Consider the following 19,546-nt stretch of genomic DNA (forward strand, 5'->3'; position numbering starts at 1 on the left):
TTTTAAAAGAATAGAGGCAAAGAATAGAGAGTAGAAATAGTTTTTAAGTATAAGCTGTTCTCACTAAATATGATGCTAGTATATGCAGATTCTGGTAAAAAAAACAACAACAACACTAGTCTCTGAGCAACACAATGTAAATTTGTTATTGTGGTACATAACTTGAGAGAATTACATAAGGCACAAGCTTTACTGCTAGCTCTTCAGCCCACAAATCATGACATAAATAACAGAAGCCTGTTCTAATCAGTGACCAAATGTTCACACTTGATTCACAGTTTGTTGGTGATTTGTCACTTAGCTCTGTTTGCACAGTCAGTGACACCTGGAGCCATGTGGCATCTTTATCCCCTGTGGCAGGCCCATGCGACCTGTTACAGGAATGCATAATCGAAAGAGGAAAGTCAGCAACAAAGATGAAAATGTGGTGAAGAAACAAAGTGAAAACTTCTGGAATTAAAATCTGAATCAAACACAAATTCCTTTATAGGAGTAGTGGAGTATAGAGACATGGTTACTGATATCCTAAAGAGAACCTAGACCATCAACGCACCTTATTGAGGGAAAATGTGTCAATTAAAATGGAGAATATGGCAGATGGGGTGAAAGACTGTCAGAGGAAGAGGTACCACAAAAGCATCACATATTATAGACACAATTAGGGACAAGGCACGACATTGAAATGGGTAACATTGACCCAAAGTTTATAGTATGGCATTACCATTAGACATAAAAAGGAAGCTACTCCATACTTGTCTTTTTTATGCAGCAAGAGGGTAAGCACTGCTTAAACTGTTCTTGATTCTTTTGTTACTGTTTCTGTTCCAGACCTGGGTCTTCAACTCAGGGCTTGGGCACTGTTCCTGAGTGCTTTTGCTTAAGGCTGGTGTTCTACCACTTGAGACACAGCTCCACTTCCAGTTTTTTGGTGATTACTTAGGGGTGAGAGTCTCAAAGACTTTTCTGCTTAGGCTGGCTTTGAACCGTGATCCTCATATCTCAGCCTCCTGAGTAGCTACGATTACAGGCAGGAGTCACTACTGCCTGGCTAATGATTAGCATTTTTAACCAACACTCCCATATATGGTTTTGAGAAAGTCTTTTTTAGTAAATATTTTTATTGTAAAGACATTGTACAGAGGGGTTACAGTTACATGAGTAAGGTAATGAGTACATTTCCTATCGAGCATTGTTACAGTCTTTTGAGAGTATTTAATTCTATATAAATTTATGGAAAGTAACCGGAAACTTTCCTTTAGATTAATAACTATCTACAAATTGGTATTATAGGTTGGTAACTATTCCTATAGATTGATAAATCTCTTAGCAATGATTTGTAAGTTCCTCACCTATGAGATGGCACATTACATTCTAGTAAATGGATGTGGTAAAAGTTAAATGAGATGAGACTTAATACATTCTTTTCCATATGTAGTTAAAATCATTCTTGGACTTTCTATCCTCATGTTTTATATTCTTTTTTCTTTAGGGAATTCCATTGTTTGAATTTTATTTTCAGTGAATTCCAAATCTACTGTGAAATTATTTTTCCAGAACCTTTTGATTTAAAAAGGTATTGTGAATTATGCTGACAAATTCAACATTCCAGAAGTTAGGATTAAAAAAATATTAATAAGATGATTTCTTTGTTGCTTTGTATGACCCTTCCTGATGGTATAACCCCTGTTTTCACTGTATCTGATGTTGGTATAATTTGTGGAGGGGAAGGGAAAAAGCAAATTGTTTAAATATGGATACAGGTGGACCCATTGCAGCAATGAGATGTGCAAGTCGTTATGTCAAAAAATGAACTTTACAACATTGGCGGGGTGGGGGTGGGGGGGAGATGGGTGGGCATGGATGGCAAGGGGAAACAAAGGAGGAGGCAACAATGCTTGATAAGAAATGTACTCATTACCTTGCTCATGTAATTGTAACCCCTCTGTACGGTATTTTCACAATAAAAAAATGGTCAAGCAAGCATACCTTTGATAATAAATGTAATGCCTAGTTGTACAAGTTTAGCAATGGTCAAGATTGTGTGACATGGTTTTACAGAGAACCCTACTTTGAATACACTCACAGCCCATTATTGCATGGATCATATCAGGCAGCTCAATTAAATGTGATTTGTAATCACCTCCTGTGAGATAAGCATGAGCAGCTGTATTAAATAGATGTTATAAAGATTCCAGATGAGGCCAGTATGCCTCTCGATTAATAGGAGTGGGCAGGTGTGCACGGCTTTTTTCCTTCCCCTGATGTTGACTGGGTAACAGCTTCTGCAGCAATGCATGGATAGTCTTCTTGCTCAGCTCAAGGTTACCTCACTTTCCCCCCCTGTGGAAGTTGCTAGGAGAAGTGGAGGCGAGTGGATGAAAAGTCATCCTGTTGAGCTAACATCTCCCCTTTTTCCTTTTACCTAAAACACAAAAATAACACCTATGAATAGGCTCCTGTGTGATATTTCAGGACGAGCAGACAGCGCTGAATCCGTTACCCCTACTGCCTCTTCAATCATGTATCACTCCTTTAGAGCAGAACATAAACATCTCCTCTTCCAGCAACTTTGTGATAGACAGTACACAGTTACTCTACTGAGCAGCAGTAATACTGGAATGGTGGACTGGCATAGAACTCAGCATTCACTGATGAACATTTCCTCCCTACCTCTTCCTTCTCCTTATCCCCTCCCTCCCTCTCTCTTTTTCTCCTTCCATCCTCCTTCCTTCCTCCCTCCCTCCCTCCATCCCTCCCTCCCTCCCTCCTTCCTTCCTTCTTCCTTCCTTCCTCCCGCCCTCCTCTTCTTTAATTGGAGAAACCATACTGATAGCTTCATTTCCTTCTGTTCTTTTGGTTCACTGGGCATCTTCAGTTTAGTGGGTTTCAAATGAATTCATTAATTATTTAGTTGTATTGTAAAGGTGATGTACACAGGGGTACATAAGTCAGTGAATGAGCACATTTCTATTTGAACAGTGTCACCTCTTCCCTCATTTTCTCCCAGTTTTTCCCCCTTCCGGGCTTCCCTCCCACACAAGTTTTCAAGTTCATTTTCACCCTAGTGTAGTGATTATCACTGCTGAATTAGTTCAGTTAGTTCAGTTAGAACCACTCTGTGCTTGCACTTCCCCTCCCTAAATCAGATAAACATATACCAAACAAAAAGTACAGAAATCAAAAATAGTTTTTAAAAAGGGTGGAAAAAACACAAAAAGAAAAAGTAAAAAGAAACTCTTCTTTCTATTTCTTGGAGTTCATTTCGATAAGTATCATTTTATATAATCACATAGCTATTGAGCCTTTGTGATCCTCTCCTAAGAATATCCTCCTTTGGTCTCACTGTGTGAATGTTTAGAATCCTGATTAATTTATCAGGTCCAAGGGTAACTTTTTATCTTTTACTATCCCTTGTATTTACATGTAGATTTATAGGCACATCCTAATTAGTACAAATGAGGAAAACATGCAACCTACGTTTCTTTCGCTTAATATAATTTTTCCAAGTCTTTCTATTTCCTTATGAGAAATATCATCCTAGTGAGTTTTTTAAACATTGAACCTTAATGTTGTTCTCGGAGGATATCATTATTTGTGACTTCTGAAAACTGAGTGCTTTGTTGTATTTTAAACTGGATAAACAGAAATCTAAGGATATGTTGAGATTTATATCTTGAATTTCTTTCTGTTTTTTAGGCTCCAAAACTAAAGAGGGAGTGGTTCATGGAGTGACAACAGGTAAGTTCCAGGAACCTCCTATTCAGGGGCATTTTTCAGAATAGTGAGGAGGCCTGCCTGCAATGGATCATTCAGAATGTAATTATAAGCAGGCACTGCACCTGTAGAGGAATATGAACTCTTGTGTAAAGTTTACTATTTATGAGGCGTTTCTAGGTAGATAAATAGATAGATAGCAAATAACAATATATTTAATTCCATGAATGATGACTGAATGGATCAATGATTCTTTAATTGCAATATTTGAGTTTTGAGTATTTGGGCAAAATTAAGAGACTGCTATATAAATGGAATGCAAAGATTGCTTATTTTGTTGTTGGTTGTGAGGCTTGGACTCAGGGCCTGGGTGCTTTCTTGAGCTTTTCTGCTCAAAGCTAGCACTCTATCACTTGAAACACAGCTCTACTTCCATAGAACACCATTTTTCAAAGAATTGAAGTAAAACTTTATGTAGAATTTAATAAAATACTCTGACCATGAACTAAACTACTTATAATATTTCCTTTATGATGTAGGGAACATCTTAGAAAGTCCCCTTAAGATAGTCGTAAATTATTTACTGTGTTCATCTCTACTTAGCTGAATTTTACCAAGCACTTTAATAGTTCTATAAGAATTACAGTAAGTAAATGACAAAAATAATAAAAATGACATGTATGATGATAAGAAGGAAGATATTGGTAACAGATGAAAATAGTAAAACCAAAAGAGATGAAGAGTTTAATAAAGTAGCTCACAGACTGTCAACAGCTGACAGGTGTGGTACAATAAGAGACAGAAACCACAAATATACTTCACAGCTGCTAGTGATTGCTCTTGCCTGTAATTCCTAGCCACCTGGGAGGCTGAGATGTAGAGGATTGTGGTTGGAGGCTAGCCTGGGTAAAGTGCCTACTAAATTGATGTACCTACCCTTCTAGCTACAGAAAAAAGGCTGAGGGCAAAAATTTGCCATCCAGCTATACAAGGAGATTTAAGGTCCAGGGCAGCCTGTGCAAAATGTTAAATCTCTATTAGAAAAATAACCAAAAGTAAATGAATCAAAAAGAAATGCAATTCATATGATCAGAAAGCACTAACTATGACAGTGTCTGGTGAAAAATGACCTGTTCCTGTTGCTAAATTATAAAATAGAACTGGTTAATGCAAGTTTGGGTATTCAGAATTTACAGATATGGGGGCATTTGAGTTCTGGACATTTTTTGGATTAGGGTAACTTAGCCGGTAAGGAGTATGTGTGATAACACTTAGGAAGCATGATGGAAATGAGCTTCTGAATGAGATCAAAGATTTGACATTGAAATAGAAATAAATTTTATCCTGAGACATATTCACTTATCCCTGCACCTGTGAGCATTGCTTTCTGTACACTTACCTTCATTAATCCTAACCGCAGTGGCCCATGGCTCTATGTATGCAGAATTACCTTCATTAAACCTAACCCCAGTGGCCCATGGCTCTATGGACGCGGAAATTAAACCTGAATCACCTCTTAATATCTCCACAATTATAACAGAATATCTTAGCAAGGCCCAAATTCTGACTGAACTGTGCTCCTTGGTAGTTTTATTTCACTAATCCTTTCCATTGCCTACGGTGAGTGTGGACATGAATATAGACGTGCAGAGATTGACAAAGCATGCATGTGGAAGTCTTTAAATTCATTTTCTTTTTACCCATCCTTCTATCTGTGGTCACTCTTGACTTGTTCCAGTGGCTGAGAAGACCAAAGAGCAGGTGACAAATGTAGGAGGGGCCGTGGTGACAGGTGTGACCACAGTAGCCCAGAAAACAGTGGAGGGAGCTGGGAACATTGCAGCTGCCACTGGCTTCGTGAAAAAGGACCAGCTGGGCAAGGTAGGCCTGTATCCATTCTATATTTATCAACTCTTGAGATCATGGCTTGTTTCGTGTGAGTCAAGATGAGCAAATGAGGTGTTTACTATGGGAGAAAGCTGCCTGATCCTACCTCAGATTTTTTTTAAAAGTACTGCTTTTATTGGGGTCTTCTTTTCATTTTTTTTAAATATGTTATTCACCCAGTTAAATGTTATACAAGTCGTACAATCATCCTGATTGTTGCAAGTTCTGGAAGAAAGTGAAGGAAATGAACAATGAACTAAAGGCCAAAAGGAGCAGTGACATTTCAGAAAGAATGGGTGCTTTCATGTTAACTAAGGATGATGGAATTTCTCTTGATCAGAGGAAACTGGTGTCTTTGTGCTTAGTCTCGAAAGATCCAAGATGAAGATCTTTTGCTTGATTTCTATGTGATGACATCCTCTCTGAATATGAGGCATGTTTGTGCATTACAACTCATGGCTGAGTATGTTCGTGAGAATGGAGAATTAGCATACATACCAAGCAGAGACCATAGTTTGTGAGTGATGCCTAAATTTTTGGAATTTTAGCTTTGCACTTCTTGATAAACATGGAGCGCTAGTGAATTTATGCTAAAAGTTTTGATTTTTACATCAGAAATGGAAATGAGAGACAAATGATGCCAATTGATAACAACAGTAGAATGTTGGGTTTTTTTGCTTTTTCCATGTCATAGTGGCTTTCTTGTGTCCCTAGAACAAATGGCGCATATCCTTGCTTCCTCTGTCTCCTACCTGGAATGATCTATCCTAAGAGCATTTCCTGGCCCATTCCTCATCTCCTTTGGTCTTTGTTAACTGATGTGTTCTTCGTGAGAGCTCCCCTGACCTGCTTAAAGTTGGAACTATTCTCCTCACCTAATTTCAGTCTTGTTAGTCTTCCTCTTCTTTTTCTGGGTCAAATATTTATCACCTTTAAAAATAATAATTTATGAGCCAGATGTTAGTGGCTCACACCTGTAATCTTAGCTACTCAGGAGGCTGAGGTCTGAAGATCATGGCTCAAAGCAATCCATGTGAATCTTATCTCCAATTAACTACCAGAAAACCAGTTGGGGCTCAATATGGCAGAGCTCTAACTTTGAGCAAATGGTGCACAGGCCCTGAGTTCAAGCTCCACAACCAACAATTATTACTAGTACTACTACTGCTACTAATACTATTGATAATTTACTTATCCTTAAATTTAAATTTTTTTTGTTTTCTCCTCTTCTATAATGTAAGCACTATACTTCTTTTGTTCATTGATTTGTCAGAGTGTCTAGGAGAATTTTCAGCACATGTTAGACAATTAATGGATATTTATTAAATTACTGAAGGGGAAAAGAAATGTCCATTTCCGTGTCTCTTATATAATCATATGCATGTATATTCATATACAATGAGCTTTGACTATTCAGTCATCTAAAAGTCATCAAAAATGGCTTTTAGATGGATTTCCTGGAAACAGAGAAAGAGCTCTAGCTGCAGGCAGAATGTTCTGGATCTTCTCTCCTTGTATCATCCTAAGTAGTAGGACTACCTTGTTGGCTCATGAAAACACTGATGTTTGCAAAGGCTGAGCTAGACACCTGTGCTTTATCCAGGTTTTACAGGAATCGTTTCATTGTTTTAGGGCAGCTGGGGGAAAATCTAGCCTGATTTTCTCAGGTGTTTCTTCAGCTCATGCTTGCATGCATGGCTGATGGGGCAGCAATCATCCTTTGTGCAAAATCATCTTTGCAGAGGACATTATTTATATTAAGAATCATACGAATTGCTGCTTCCCATGGAAATTATATTATAGCTTTATCACCTTTAAACAGATAGGATAGGAGGTATCTCAGATACACTTATAGGCCACTATAAGAATGTCCCAGGTTATTTTGCCAGTCTTAACAGAAACAATAGAACCTTCTCCTAGGAAGATGCACATTCATATGTACACATCAAAGGGCTAATGGTATGTCTATATGATTCAGAGCAATCTCCTGATCCTATAGATGAGAAAACCATAGGCCTCAGAGAGGGAACAGATGGCCAAGTTTGCACAGACACTTGGAGTTTACTGGTTGCCCGTACAGTTCTTCCATTCCCTGTATGACTCCCCCAACCACGTCCTCAGTATTGACCTTCCTTTGGGTCTTTCTAAGTCAAGTTCTAGATTGAACCACAATACTTCACTGTTTTACAATGTAAAGAGACCTGGGATGTGTGTGCCTTTTCACCTGCATCTAAAATAGCTAATATAAATCGTAAGTGGTGCAAACTTAAACTTGTTTTTCACTCTTCATGAAACCCTTCTACCTGTTAATATTTCAACACCGAACTCCAATTATGAGACAAAAATCAACCATTAAGAGATAGTTCTCCTTTGAGTAGTAAAGATTCTTACAAGTCCTAGTATAAACCCAAAGCCTTGAGGCCCAGAAATTGCTTCATAATATGGAACAACATCCAGTGGACTAGGAGGGAAAATGGCTGGTCTTCATATCCCGCCCGGTCATTGTCCGTATGACCATTTGCAGATCTCATAAGACCTTTTCTTATATAATGAAGGAACTCTACTAGAAAATCGTTAAAACCCAACTTAGCAATAAAGTTCCTAATTTCTATCATAAGGAATACTCTAATAAGTACATATAGCTACAGTCACAGGTATAGGGTTCTAAAAATTTAAAGAGTATAGTAAAATTACTGAATTTACTCATCATGAAGTTAGAAATAATTTCATCTTCTGAACTGATCGAAATGATCCTAATGACTGGAAATAAGAAATTTCTCCCTTTCTTTTCTCTACCGTTAATGACCTCATGGAGAAACTCCTTTGTCATTCAAAAAATGATTGCTCATAGTGTGATAGAAACGTGCAGAATGAGGGATTTCAAAAGTAGGGCTCTAAGTACACATGGATTTGGGGCTGTGCCATCCTGTTGGTGGGTGGTGTCTCTGTTTAGAGTCAGGAATACTGCGAGAAGACAAGATGGCTTTGGTTTAAACCCTTTCTACTTTTGAGGGTTTGGGTGGCTTACCCTTGGCTGATGAGACTTCCATTCTTCCTCTTTCTCTCCTCCCTCATATCTTCTCTCCCTCCCTTTTGCATTTTCTTTTTTTAGTTTTCATAGAAACCCAAATCTCTAATACTGCATTTTTATTTTTACTTTCTCATTTGGTAAATTTATCTATTGGGTATATGCTGGCTTGAGTGTAGTCTATCTACTTTTCATCATTAATAGAAAGACATGAGCTCAGATACTAATCTAGTTTATTAGTTTTTTTAAAAATTTCATTGACTAACAGTATTTTAATCTATCCATTTGCTATGTGCCAAAAAATGCACTGGCAACATTTTAAAATTAAAGCAGTGTTATTATATAGATAACTGAGAAAGAGAAGGAGAGCTGGTTGCCAGAGACAGTCTTATTCTGAGGGATGTTTAAAGCTAATCACTAGGACATTTGCTTTAACTCAACCCTTCCAACCAGGTTTTTCCTGTGACTAATGCTTAAATAGCTACTCTGGGGAATATATAAACACCTCTTTCATGTTATTTGGAGAGCTCTAAAGGAATTGGATCCTGACATTTCAAAATAGTTATAATTTTCTGATTTTTTAAAGTGTGAAGGACCTGAATAAACTGAAGTTATTGCCTGACATGTAGTATACCAGTCAGTATCATTATTATATCTCTTTTAAGACCTTGAACTACCAACATCTGATGAACAGTTGTCATGCGTGCAGTAAGCTTGATCCATTTGTAGCCTACCGCAATTAAACATCCAAGTTCAGTGGGTTTTTTTTCTTCAGAACCAGAATGAAGTTATTAAGCAATAGTAATATTGAAATATTAGACCCCCTGGACAAAAACAATTTTTAAAACTCTTGTCAAATGGATTAAATCATGTATACTCAATAATCTTGCTTCATCCATCAGAGGGAAGATAAGCTCAAGGTGCTAGGTGAAGAAATCAAAGGCAGAATGAAAAAAAAACAAATGTCAGGGTTGACATTACGATCTATAACATCCTTCTACTTATTTCCTTTATATTATCAGGCTTGCCATGTGTAACCTTCATGTAATTACTTTTAAACACTTGAGTGTCAAAGACACTGATTAAATGATTAATAATCAGATGGTGTATGTGGCCATTAGCGACGCTTTTCGTACTCCTGTTACAAATAAGCCACAAGTCAAAGACAGCTTTTCATAGTTCCTTGAAGAAACACACACAGATTGTGGGTGGAATCGTAATATCATTTAGATGAAGATAGGAGTAACAAATGTCAGAATTAATGAGATGTTTTCATTTTGGTACGTTTTCTACTTACATGCTTAATAAGAACTAATATAAAGCATTTTCTCAAATAAATAGAAGTTTGGTTGTTGTCTTTGTGCTGGGTTCCCAAGATAAGCAACATGACTATTCAGTATACTTAAATCTAACATAAAAGCCTGTGACAAACTACCTTGTATTTGTGGTGAGAGCAGTGTATATTAACAGCATTTTCATCTTAGCTTCAGCAGAAGGTGGTAATTAAAGAGACTAAAAAACATAACTGACCTAATTGATTTGTTTCAAAAGATATATAGTCAGTATTGTTTTACAGTGTGGCGTGTTCAAGTCAGTATGTTCTGCTCATGTGGTACATAAATGGTCTTCCTTCAGAAACACATCTATCATGGCCCCGCGTGGTAGCTGACAGTATTTCACACGTTTGATAAGGATGAACAAAGAGTCTCAATGACTCTTCATGCAGTAAGCTTTTAAATAAACTATAATTAGATGATAAGGAAAATAAACTCACTGTTATGCCTCAATATTGCTGAACCCAATAAATTTAGACACTACTTAAGAGGAGTTCAGCTGTCCTGAAGCGAAGTACAAGAATAAATCCAGAATGGAGATTCTACCTTCAAGAAGTATACAGCTAGGCAAGAGTACCAACATTCTTACCCTGGAATGAATGTCTCTGGGAACGACATGCATTTGCAACAAATATGTACCAGTCACAAGGCAAATTCAAAAAGAATGGGTTAGAAACCAGACAGATTTATTCTCTCAATAAATATCATACTCAAGTAGCATATTTTTAAGTTGTGTTAAGTTACATCACACATATGAACATGATAGCTATAATATTTTAGCAATTAGACATAAGGACATAAAATTTAATACTCTCATCTACTAGGATCAGTATCTTATAATCTATACTCTATACATTGCCATGTGTATGCATATAGATGATTATGAGCAAGCATATGCATGTGTATGCATCTGTAGCTATACTGCTATTGCAGTCTTTAGCTGATGGTGATGATGGTCCTGTTTACTAGAGACTTGTTTTGTAAGTTGTAATGAGGTATGGGTTAGAAACATCTTTAAGGCACACCAGTGCACAAGCCTGTATATTTGTGCAGTTGGCTTATTTCTTCATAGTACTTCACATAGAATATAATTCTACTGAATTCCACGTGAGATCATTGTGATGTGCTAATAACTGATTAATGTTCCTTCCCAGTAATGGGAAGAGACAATTCCTCCACAAAAATGATGCAGTATTTTTGATACTCTTATTATTAAGATGATTTCAACTTTGGAAAATTAAAATTTTTAAAAAATTATTATTATATCAGTTGTATTCTCTTGGTAAACATATACTTAATGAATGATTCCTACAATTTAAGCAAATTCATATACGTTTATCTTTTTCTCTTTTATTTTCTGATAAGAATTATTAAAGTTTACTTTTTGACTAATTACCTATATACAATATTTTGATCTATAGTTACGTTGTACGTGATCATTCTAGATTTACTCAACTAATGTAGGTAAACTTTTTTTCTGTCTCTTTTCCATTTATAGAATAAAATGATAAACCTGCATATAGCATTAATATGTTTAGGAACCATGCATACATTGAATAAGATGTGTTTATATCTTTTGACAAACAATAGTTTTATGTCAGAGTTCAATGATAATTCACATGTTTGTCACAGACAGAAACAATTGATCCTTTGCCCTTTCAAGCGTAGGCATTTGATGTTCTAATCTCAAAGAGACATTGATTGTATTATTTGCTTTATTGAAGGAAAATGTCAACACAGGTCTTATTCTTTTCAAAATGTTCAAAACATATAGAAGTCTAGGAGATGGGACAGTTGCTTGGTATTCCTATATACCGGCATAAGATAAATCAGATAACTTTGGTTTTCCATGATTGGAACCAGAGTTGGACAGTACATCTCTGTCAGCCTAATTGCTCCTCTACAAGAAAAGAAAGTGAAGAACTTGTTAATTCAAATGTTAGATAATGCTTTCCTAAGAAACTTTGCTCAAAACTTCTAATCATATTTGAATTTTAAGTTGTAAGTTATATGTCCCTCTCTCCCAAGTGACTCTGGAATTGATAAACATATTTATATATAAAAAAACACAAAAATAGCATTTAATTCTTGTTATAGCTGTAAGATAGATAGATAGATTAGATTATAGAACAGGACCAGAAATACTTGAATTAATAATGATTAAGTAATTGAAAAATGGGAAGAAGTCATATGTTATTTTATCTTTCTGATAAGAGATGGGAATACTTTTACTTTTCTAAATATATTTTTCACATTAACTCAGTGTGATACATCAGTTTGGAACATGGATCGCATGAATGAGTTCACTTGTCATTTTATGGAATAGGAGGAATAATGGAACATCTTAACTATTGATACTTATAAGGCAATGATGTGATATAAATCTGTAAATCTATAGAGCCGAATTATCCTCTACTCACCTGCATGCACACTTTAAATTCTAAGATTTTACTCAGTTAATAAACATTTTCCCTTTTTATACACAGTATACAATTTCAGGCCACACAGAATTTCTGAGAATGTGCACACCGCTTAGGCTGGGTGCTCAGTCGGGTTATGTAGTATTTGCTACTTCTGGGCGTATGCTTCCAGCTTCTGACACTGAATTTGGGCTGGATATGATTGTCATGCAAAAGCACAGACGTTATTTCAAAAGACTTCCTCTTAATTTCTAAGATTATACGCAAACACCTTTAAGTCCATCTCCACTAAATACCAATATAGTTGCTTACAGTAGCCATCCTTCCTCCACATTGTGTTCCCGCAAACAGAAACCAGGCTTTGTGGGCTTGAAACAAAGGCAAAGGGTTTGAAACAAGAACTCTAACTGAAGCTGCCTTGTGTGAACTGCTTGACCTGCCACAACGCCCAGCTGACCTTTCTCATAGCAGAGTCCGGGTGTGGTTAAGTCTTGTTTGTAAGGAAAGCACTGGTTGGTTGTGAAGGGCGAGAAGGGAGGGGTGGTGTTAAGTCAGGAACTGTGAAGTTTGTCTCATCTCTCACTTTGCTCAATGACATCATTTCACCTTTCTGAGCTTGAGGTTATTTTTCATCTGTAAAATTAAATGTTGAATTAAACGAGTTCAAAATGTTTTGAATCTGGGCTTAATGGCTTGAATTTTAGGTCTGCTTATTCAATTATGCACTGCTAGACCTGTGGCAACTCATTTAACCTTTCGAAGCCAAAGCTGTTCATCTGTAGCAGACCGGCCAACTGCTCAGAGTTGGAGAGTGAATGCAATGAGATAATACAAGCAAAAGAGGAACAACAAACTGTACCGTGTATTGAAAAACATAAAATGCATTGCACTTAATAGCATTTTACTGTAGAGAGCTTGCTTTGTCTCTAATAAGTATGTTACTACATACATGATTAGAAAAGGAGTTTTCTATGTTTGTTTGTTTGTTAGTCATGAGGCTTGAACTTGGGGCCTGGGCACTGTCCCTGAGCCCTTTTGCTCAAGGCTAGCACTCTACCACTCTGAGTCACGTCTCCACTTTGGTTTTCTGGTGGTTAATTGGAGATGAGAGTCTGATAGATTCTCCTGCCTGGGCTAGCCTGCAATCCTCAGATCTCAGCCTCCTAAGTAGCTAGGATTACTAGCATGAGCCACCAGTACCTGGAGGTATTTTTTTTATTATATTAAATTGTATAACATAAAGAGGAGTTGACTTCATTGAACATCTTCTTAGCTAAATAAAATGAGTCACACTGGTGTTAATTTCCTTCTATTTCTCCAGTCATGAGGTTTCATTAGATATTACACACATGGTATAATTAGAAAGGCTTTGGGCTCCAATTAAAAATTTCACTCTTTCAAACTGAAGAAAATTTGAGTCCTTAGTGGCTTGTGTTGGGGATGTAGTCTTTCCTAAGGCTTCGTTGATGGCAAAAGCGTAAGGATAGATCTGTGTTTGGCGGAACACAGGCACGAAACTCCAGGCTTCAAAGAATACCTCCTCAGCTCTTTCTCTTTTCCTTCTCTTCTTCATAATGGCTGGATGTAGATTAAAGACACTCAGTATGACTATATCTTCATCTAGAATTCCTTGAGTCAAGAAGAGAGACTCTCCTCACATAAAATTTTTGTACCAGATTCTGATAGAGATCCCTGGTGCCTTTGACGGGGCAGGTTCAAGGAAATCACGGCTGTGATCATGGGCTTTTCCTCACACCAGCACTAGGAATGCCATTAACCAAAGAGTTTCACCTGCAAATTTCTCATGCCAGAACTTAAAAAAAAAATTTAGAGACAGAATAGCACCAAGCAAAATTCAAATTCCCTCCCTCTAAATTTGCTTGATGGTGGAATGTTCTATCTGCCAGAAGGGAAGGGAGGCAGGAGAAGAGCAGGAATATCTTTGCTCTTGAAGAGGTCTGGCTGTCATTCTGCACTTTTAATTGCTCCTCCTGTCTTGGGGTGTCTCTTCCATGTGGCAATTTGTATGATCTATAGGCCTGGCTGGACCCCTCCAAACTCAGGGGCTTAGGAGAGAAGCCCTGTCTTCCCCCTTTTGGTTAGAACTGGAATATGCTTCATCCTGAGGCCTGATCTGAGCCTTTGGGGAAATTTGGAATTTGTATCACACAAGGCCTCATCAGAGGCTCAAGCACCAAGGAGTGTGCAGGTGAGAGCAAGTACACTTCCATTCGACCACTTGGTTTGTCAGCTAGCTACATCTGGATGGCCTTCTGCTCATGCTCTGTGGACACTGGGAAAGAATGGGAGGTCTTACTCTTAAGGCCACATCCCACCAGTGAGAGAGAGAGAGAACGTGGGAGGGAGGGAGAGATGCAAGTCATCTCTGTGCCCAGGCCGCAGAAAACCTCATGAACCAGAACTTGACTCCACAGGGAAAGAATTTAGAGAAAGAAAGTCAAATTCCAAAACTCCACTTATGCGATCCTTTAAATCTCTTTTCCCTGAAAACCTGTATTAACAGAAGAAAATTTCTGGCAAATGCACAGTTATCACTGAGTTGCAGGGTTTTCTGTTTCAAGCTCCTTCTGTATTAATCCCTGAAGCTTCTACTTAGATGGGGGAAGGGAAAGGTACCCGGGATCTTCAGCTGCATTGTCACATTGTTCAGCAACTCTGTGTTACAAATGTCCATCAATTGCCAACAATACAGTTGGAAAATAAGTGGATACAAAGCATTCTTGAGGACCCACTGGAAATCTACATTAAAAGCATTTAAATTAGCCAATTACCAGTGGCTCATGCCTGTAATCTTAGCTACTCAGGAGGCTGAGATCTGAGGATCGCAGTTCAAAGCCAGTCAGGTTCAAAGCCAGCCGGGTCAGGAAAGTCTGTGAGACTTTTATCTCTAATAACCTACTCAGAAAAAGCCAGAAGTGGCACTGTGGCTCAAGTGGTAGAGCGCTAGTCTAGAGCACAGAGAGGCTCAGGTACAGAGCCCAGGCCCTGAATTCAAGTGCCAGGAATGGAAAAAAAATTAAATGGATGATTTATTTTTCTTTTCCTATAATCATATATATTAACTGGACAAAATCATGGATTTTTGTTATGACCTCATACATACAAACATACATGCTCAATTTCATCTGCAAGAATTTCAGGCATCATAAATTTAAATGGAAGGATGCTTATCTCTGCATTTTTTTTCAGTAAAAATCAAATTAAAAGTCCATAAGTTTGACTAGAGTGACATCATCCAATGCAATTAGGATTCATCCATGTCCATATGCTGGGGAGCCAAACACCTTCCACTGAACAATAAAGTGTTTGGTGCCAAGAAGAATTAGTTTAATGGCAGGGAGCTCTTGTTGCATGAAATGAAAGTAATGTTGAGCAGAGCAAAATGAACATTAAAAAAGAGTCTGTTGACATATGTATGTATAAAACCAGCAGTAAATGCACTACACACAAGACTTTTTTTTTGTCAGGGAAGGGATCGTTGCACTTCTGGTTGGATAATTCTTTGCTACGGGAAACTGTCTCATGCACTATAGAATGAGTACACGCCTCTGGGCCTCACTTGTTAAACTCTTAGTGTTCTCCAGGCTTTGCAACAATTACACAGAGGTCTCCCACAAGGCCCTTGAAAAGCTCTGCCTCTGACTGACTATTTCTGCATCAGGAATCACAGTCATTTTATAATTTCCCTTTCCTTATTTATATTTTCTACAATGTCCTTTAATACATATATGTAAGGTTCATAATAAAAGTATTATGTATAACAGTTGTAATATTCCACATTATTTAAAAATTTATGTAACCAAATGTTCCATTCCTTTTGCCATGACTGTAAATTAAAAGATGATTATTTTTCTTTTTTTGGGGGTGGGGGTCCCCAGCTTCAACTTAACATTCCTTTAGCTGATTCATAAATATGTCATTTTTTTAACTTTACAGGTACTTAAACTATAGTTATAGTTATACCATTGGCTATTTATCCATGAGTCCATCAATTTGGTGTTTACTGATGCACTCTGTGCATATAATACTATGCCATTCATGATCATAATTATCGTGGTATGACATTGATTTCCTATGTTCTAAGCACTGGCATTGTGCCAGTCATCATTTAGAAATTTGATCATTCATTAATATTAGGGATTTTTGCCAGGGGTGGGAACTCCTGTAATCCCAACTCCTTAGGAGATGGAGATTAGAAGGGTCTACTGTGTATCTATACTACATTTCCTGCATCCAGCTCATTCACTAATGACCAAGGCTAATACCATTCCCTTACCACTGTGAAGAGCATTGCAATAAATGTGGCTGCTCAGGTATCACTCTAGTAAGCAGACTTTGATTCTTGGGCGTGTCTGCTCACAGTGGTATAACTGGAGTCTATGGAACTTCTATTTATAATCTTTGTAAAACCTCCATCACTGCCTTTCTAGCTGCTGGACAAATATACATGTTCATCATCCATATATGAGGGTTCATTTTCTATCCTCAGCCTTACCTACGAGTGTGTGTGTGTGTGTGTGTGTGTGTGTGTGTGTGTGTGTGTGTGTGTGTGTGTGTGTGTGTGTGTGTTTTCCTGATACTAGCCATTCTGGCAGGGCTGAGATGGAAGCCCAATGAAGTTTTCGTTTGCATTTCCCAGATAGCTAATAAGGTCAAACATCTCTTCCGATATTTACTGCCCATTTGAACTTGTTTTGAGAACTATCTGTTCAATTTATTACCCCATTTGTTGATTAAATCACTTGTTGTTTTTGGTGCTTAACTTTTTGGAAATCTAATAATAATCTTGATTATTGTCTAGGTTCCATTACAGATTGCTGTCTAGATTCTATTCTAGGATATTATCTAATAATAATCTAGATTGTTACCTGGGTAATAAGTATCTAGAATGAGTAGATAAGAGATCTAGATAATAATTCTAGTCTGCTTATCTAGATAATGGTCCCCTGCCATATGAGTAGCTGGCAAAGACTTTCCTGTTCTGTATTTGTCTCTCCACTCTGTTGAATTGTCCAAAAGGTTTTTAAGTCAGCCCCATTTGTCAATTCTTGCTTTTATTCCTCTTAATATTTATCATAAAAGCTTAGCCTTCTCCATACCATTACAACACATCTAGTTATTTATCCATGGATAAATGAAATTCATGTAAATAATCTAGTTAACTGCCTAAAAATAAAGCAACCGTTTTGCAGATGAGCTGTATCTTAGAGATTCAGAAGCTGTTTAAGTTCACCTTATTCATTATTCTTCATGAAATATTATCTTAGAAAACGGCATAACTTTGAGTGACTGTTGGACAGATGGGAAGAACTACATGTATCCGGTACCAGGCAGTTGGTGAGTGTAAGATGCCAGAAAGAAGATTAGGAATATAAAGGCAGGCCATTTCCAATTGCTCTTGCAAAAGTAGGCTTCTGAGGTTTTTAACCCTCTTCAAAGCGTTTTCCTTTGAAAAACAATACCTTCCAAAATAACTTTCCATGTCTTACATCCAGACATACTCAATGCTTTCTCACAGCAACTGGAATATATATAAATACAAAAATTAATGTAAAGGTGAACGTTTAGGCAGGTGGACAGATGAATTTCCCTGTCTTTTGTTTTTGATGTCAGGATGACAGTTAGGAAATGTGAGTTCCTCTGCCAGGCAAGAAGATGAGGGGAAATGGAGAGGGCAGAGAAGAGAGAGGAGGGGAAGAAAAGAGGTCCAAGAGAGGTGGGGGAGGGGAGAGAGAGAGAGAGAGAGAGAGAGAGAGAGAGAGAGAGAGAGAGAGAGGGAGGGAGGCTGCACACTGAAGAATAATGCCATTTGTCACTGCCTGGACTCCTCAGCCATGTGGAACTCTGAGAGACACTGGCTGAAACCCAACGCTCTCTTATTTATTTCTTTGGAACATTTCAGCAATGAAAATTCCATTAAGAATCTTTTGATGCATGGTAGTCAACTCTGAAATTGATCAAGATTCACATGGAAGTCACTGTAACTTCTGTTTCTGATAGCTTGTACTGATTTCTCTTCAACAAAAATACTGATTTTAAGAGGTTATCTTTTCGTGCTATAAATCTTCATATTCAAAAAAGATTTTGGGGCTGGGAAGGTGGCTCAGTGGTAGAGTGCTTGCCTTGCATGCATGAGGCCCTGGGTTCGATTCCTCAGTACCACATAAGCAGAAAGAGCCAGAGGTGGTGCTGTGGCTCAAGTGGTAGAGCCCTAGCCTTGAGCTAAATAGATGAGGAACAGCGCCCAGGCCCAGATTTCAAGCTACACGACCAGCAAAAAATAAAAGAAAAAAGAAATAAAGATTTTATTCAAGGTCATTCACAGTGGCTCATGCCTGTAATCTGAACTATTTTTGAGGTAAAAATAGATGATCAAGGTTTAAGGCCTGCTAAACCAGGCCCCAAGAAAGAGTTACTAAATGCAGAATATGAGGTACGAGAGACAGACAGATAGAGACACACAGAGACACAGAGACAGAGACAGAAGACACACAGACAGAGATACAGAGACAGACCCAGACACACACACAGAGGCACAGATAGAGGAGAGGAAGCCAGGTGCCCAGGTGTATGTCTGTAAGCCCAGCTATTCTGGAGGTACAGGGAGGTAGATAGAGAGTTCAAGGGCAACTGGGAAACAAAAGGAAACAGAAGGGGAGATGGAGGTGTGGTTGAAATGTTAGGGCACATGCATGCAATCTTAGGTTCAGTCTCTACTTTTGACAAAAAGGAAGAGATGGTCTTGAAATTTTTAAAGTTTCAAAAGTTGATCCTGTATTGCTTTCTGGGACTTCTTCAGAGCCAGAGCGCGTAATATTTAGCAAGCCAAGTTTTTGGAGACATGCTTGTAAGATTTATAGAAGGATTTATTACTGAAGCACACACACAGAGAATAATCACACTAAAGTCAGTCTGTTATTCAGACTGTACTAGGCCAGAATGTACTAGAACAATGGCATGTAGGCACAAAGGATTTCATAGCTACAGACAATACTCTCTTGCTTTCTTGCTGTTTTCAGAGGTGCTGATTTGCATAGTCATACAGCCGTGCAGCATGGTAAACTTGACATTTTTGTAGGCATATATGTTTGCATACGTCAACATATCTGACCTTTCTGCCTTGTTCATGTTTGACTCTTTTA

At 37.8% G+C, this 19,546-nt stretch overlaps 1 protein-coding gene across 2 annotated transcripts in view; it reads left to right on the forward strand.

The window, feature by feature from the left end:
- Snca (synuclein alpha) overlaps nucleotides 1-19,546 on the forward strand; it is a 56,441-nt gene that overhangs the window by 5,105 nt on the left and 31,790 nt on the right. For both annotated transcript variants that reach the window (XM_042701757.1, XM_042701756.1), the window contains 2 exons: nucleotides 3,697-3,738; nucleotides 5,453-5,595. In XM_042701757.1, the coding sequence (XP_042557691.1) occupies nucleotides 3,697-3,738; nucleotides 5,453-5,595 (185 nt within the window). The remainder of the gene's footprint in view (nucleotides 1-3,696; nucleotides 3,739-5,452; nucleotides 5,596-19,546) is intronic.

The sequence above is a fragment of the Dipodomys spectabilis genome, unplaced genomic scaffold (assembly GCF_019054845.1).
Source record: "Dipodomys spectabilis isolate Male_0828 unplaced genomic scaffold, ASM1905484v1 ptg000297l, whole genome shotgun sequence".
Lineage (NCBI taxonomy): Eukaryota > Metazoa > Chordata > Mammalia > Rodentia > Heteromyidae > Dipodomys > Dipodomys spectabilis.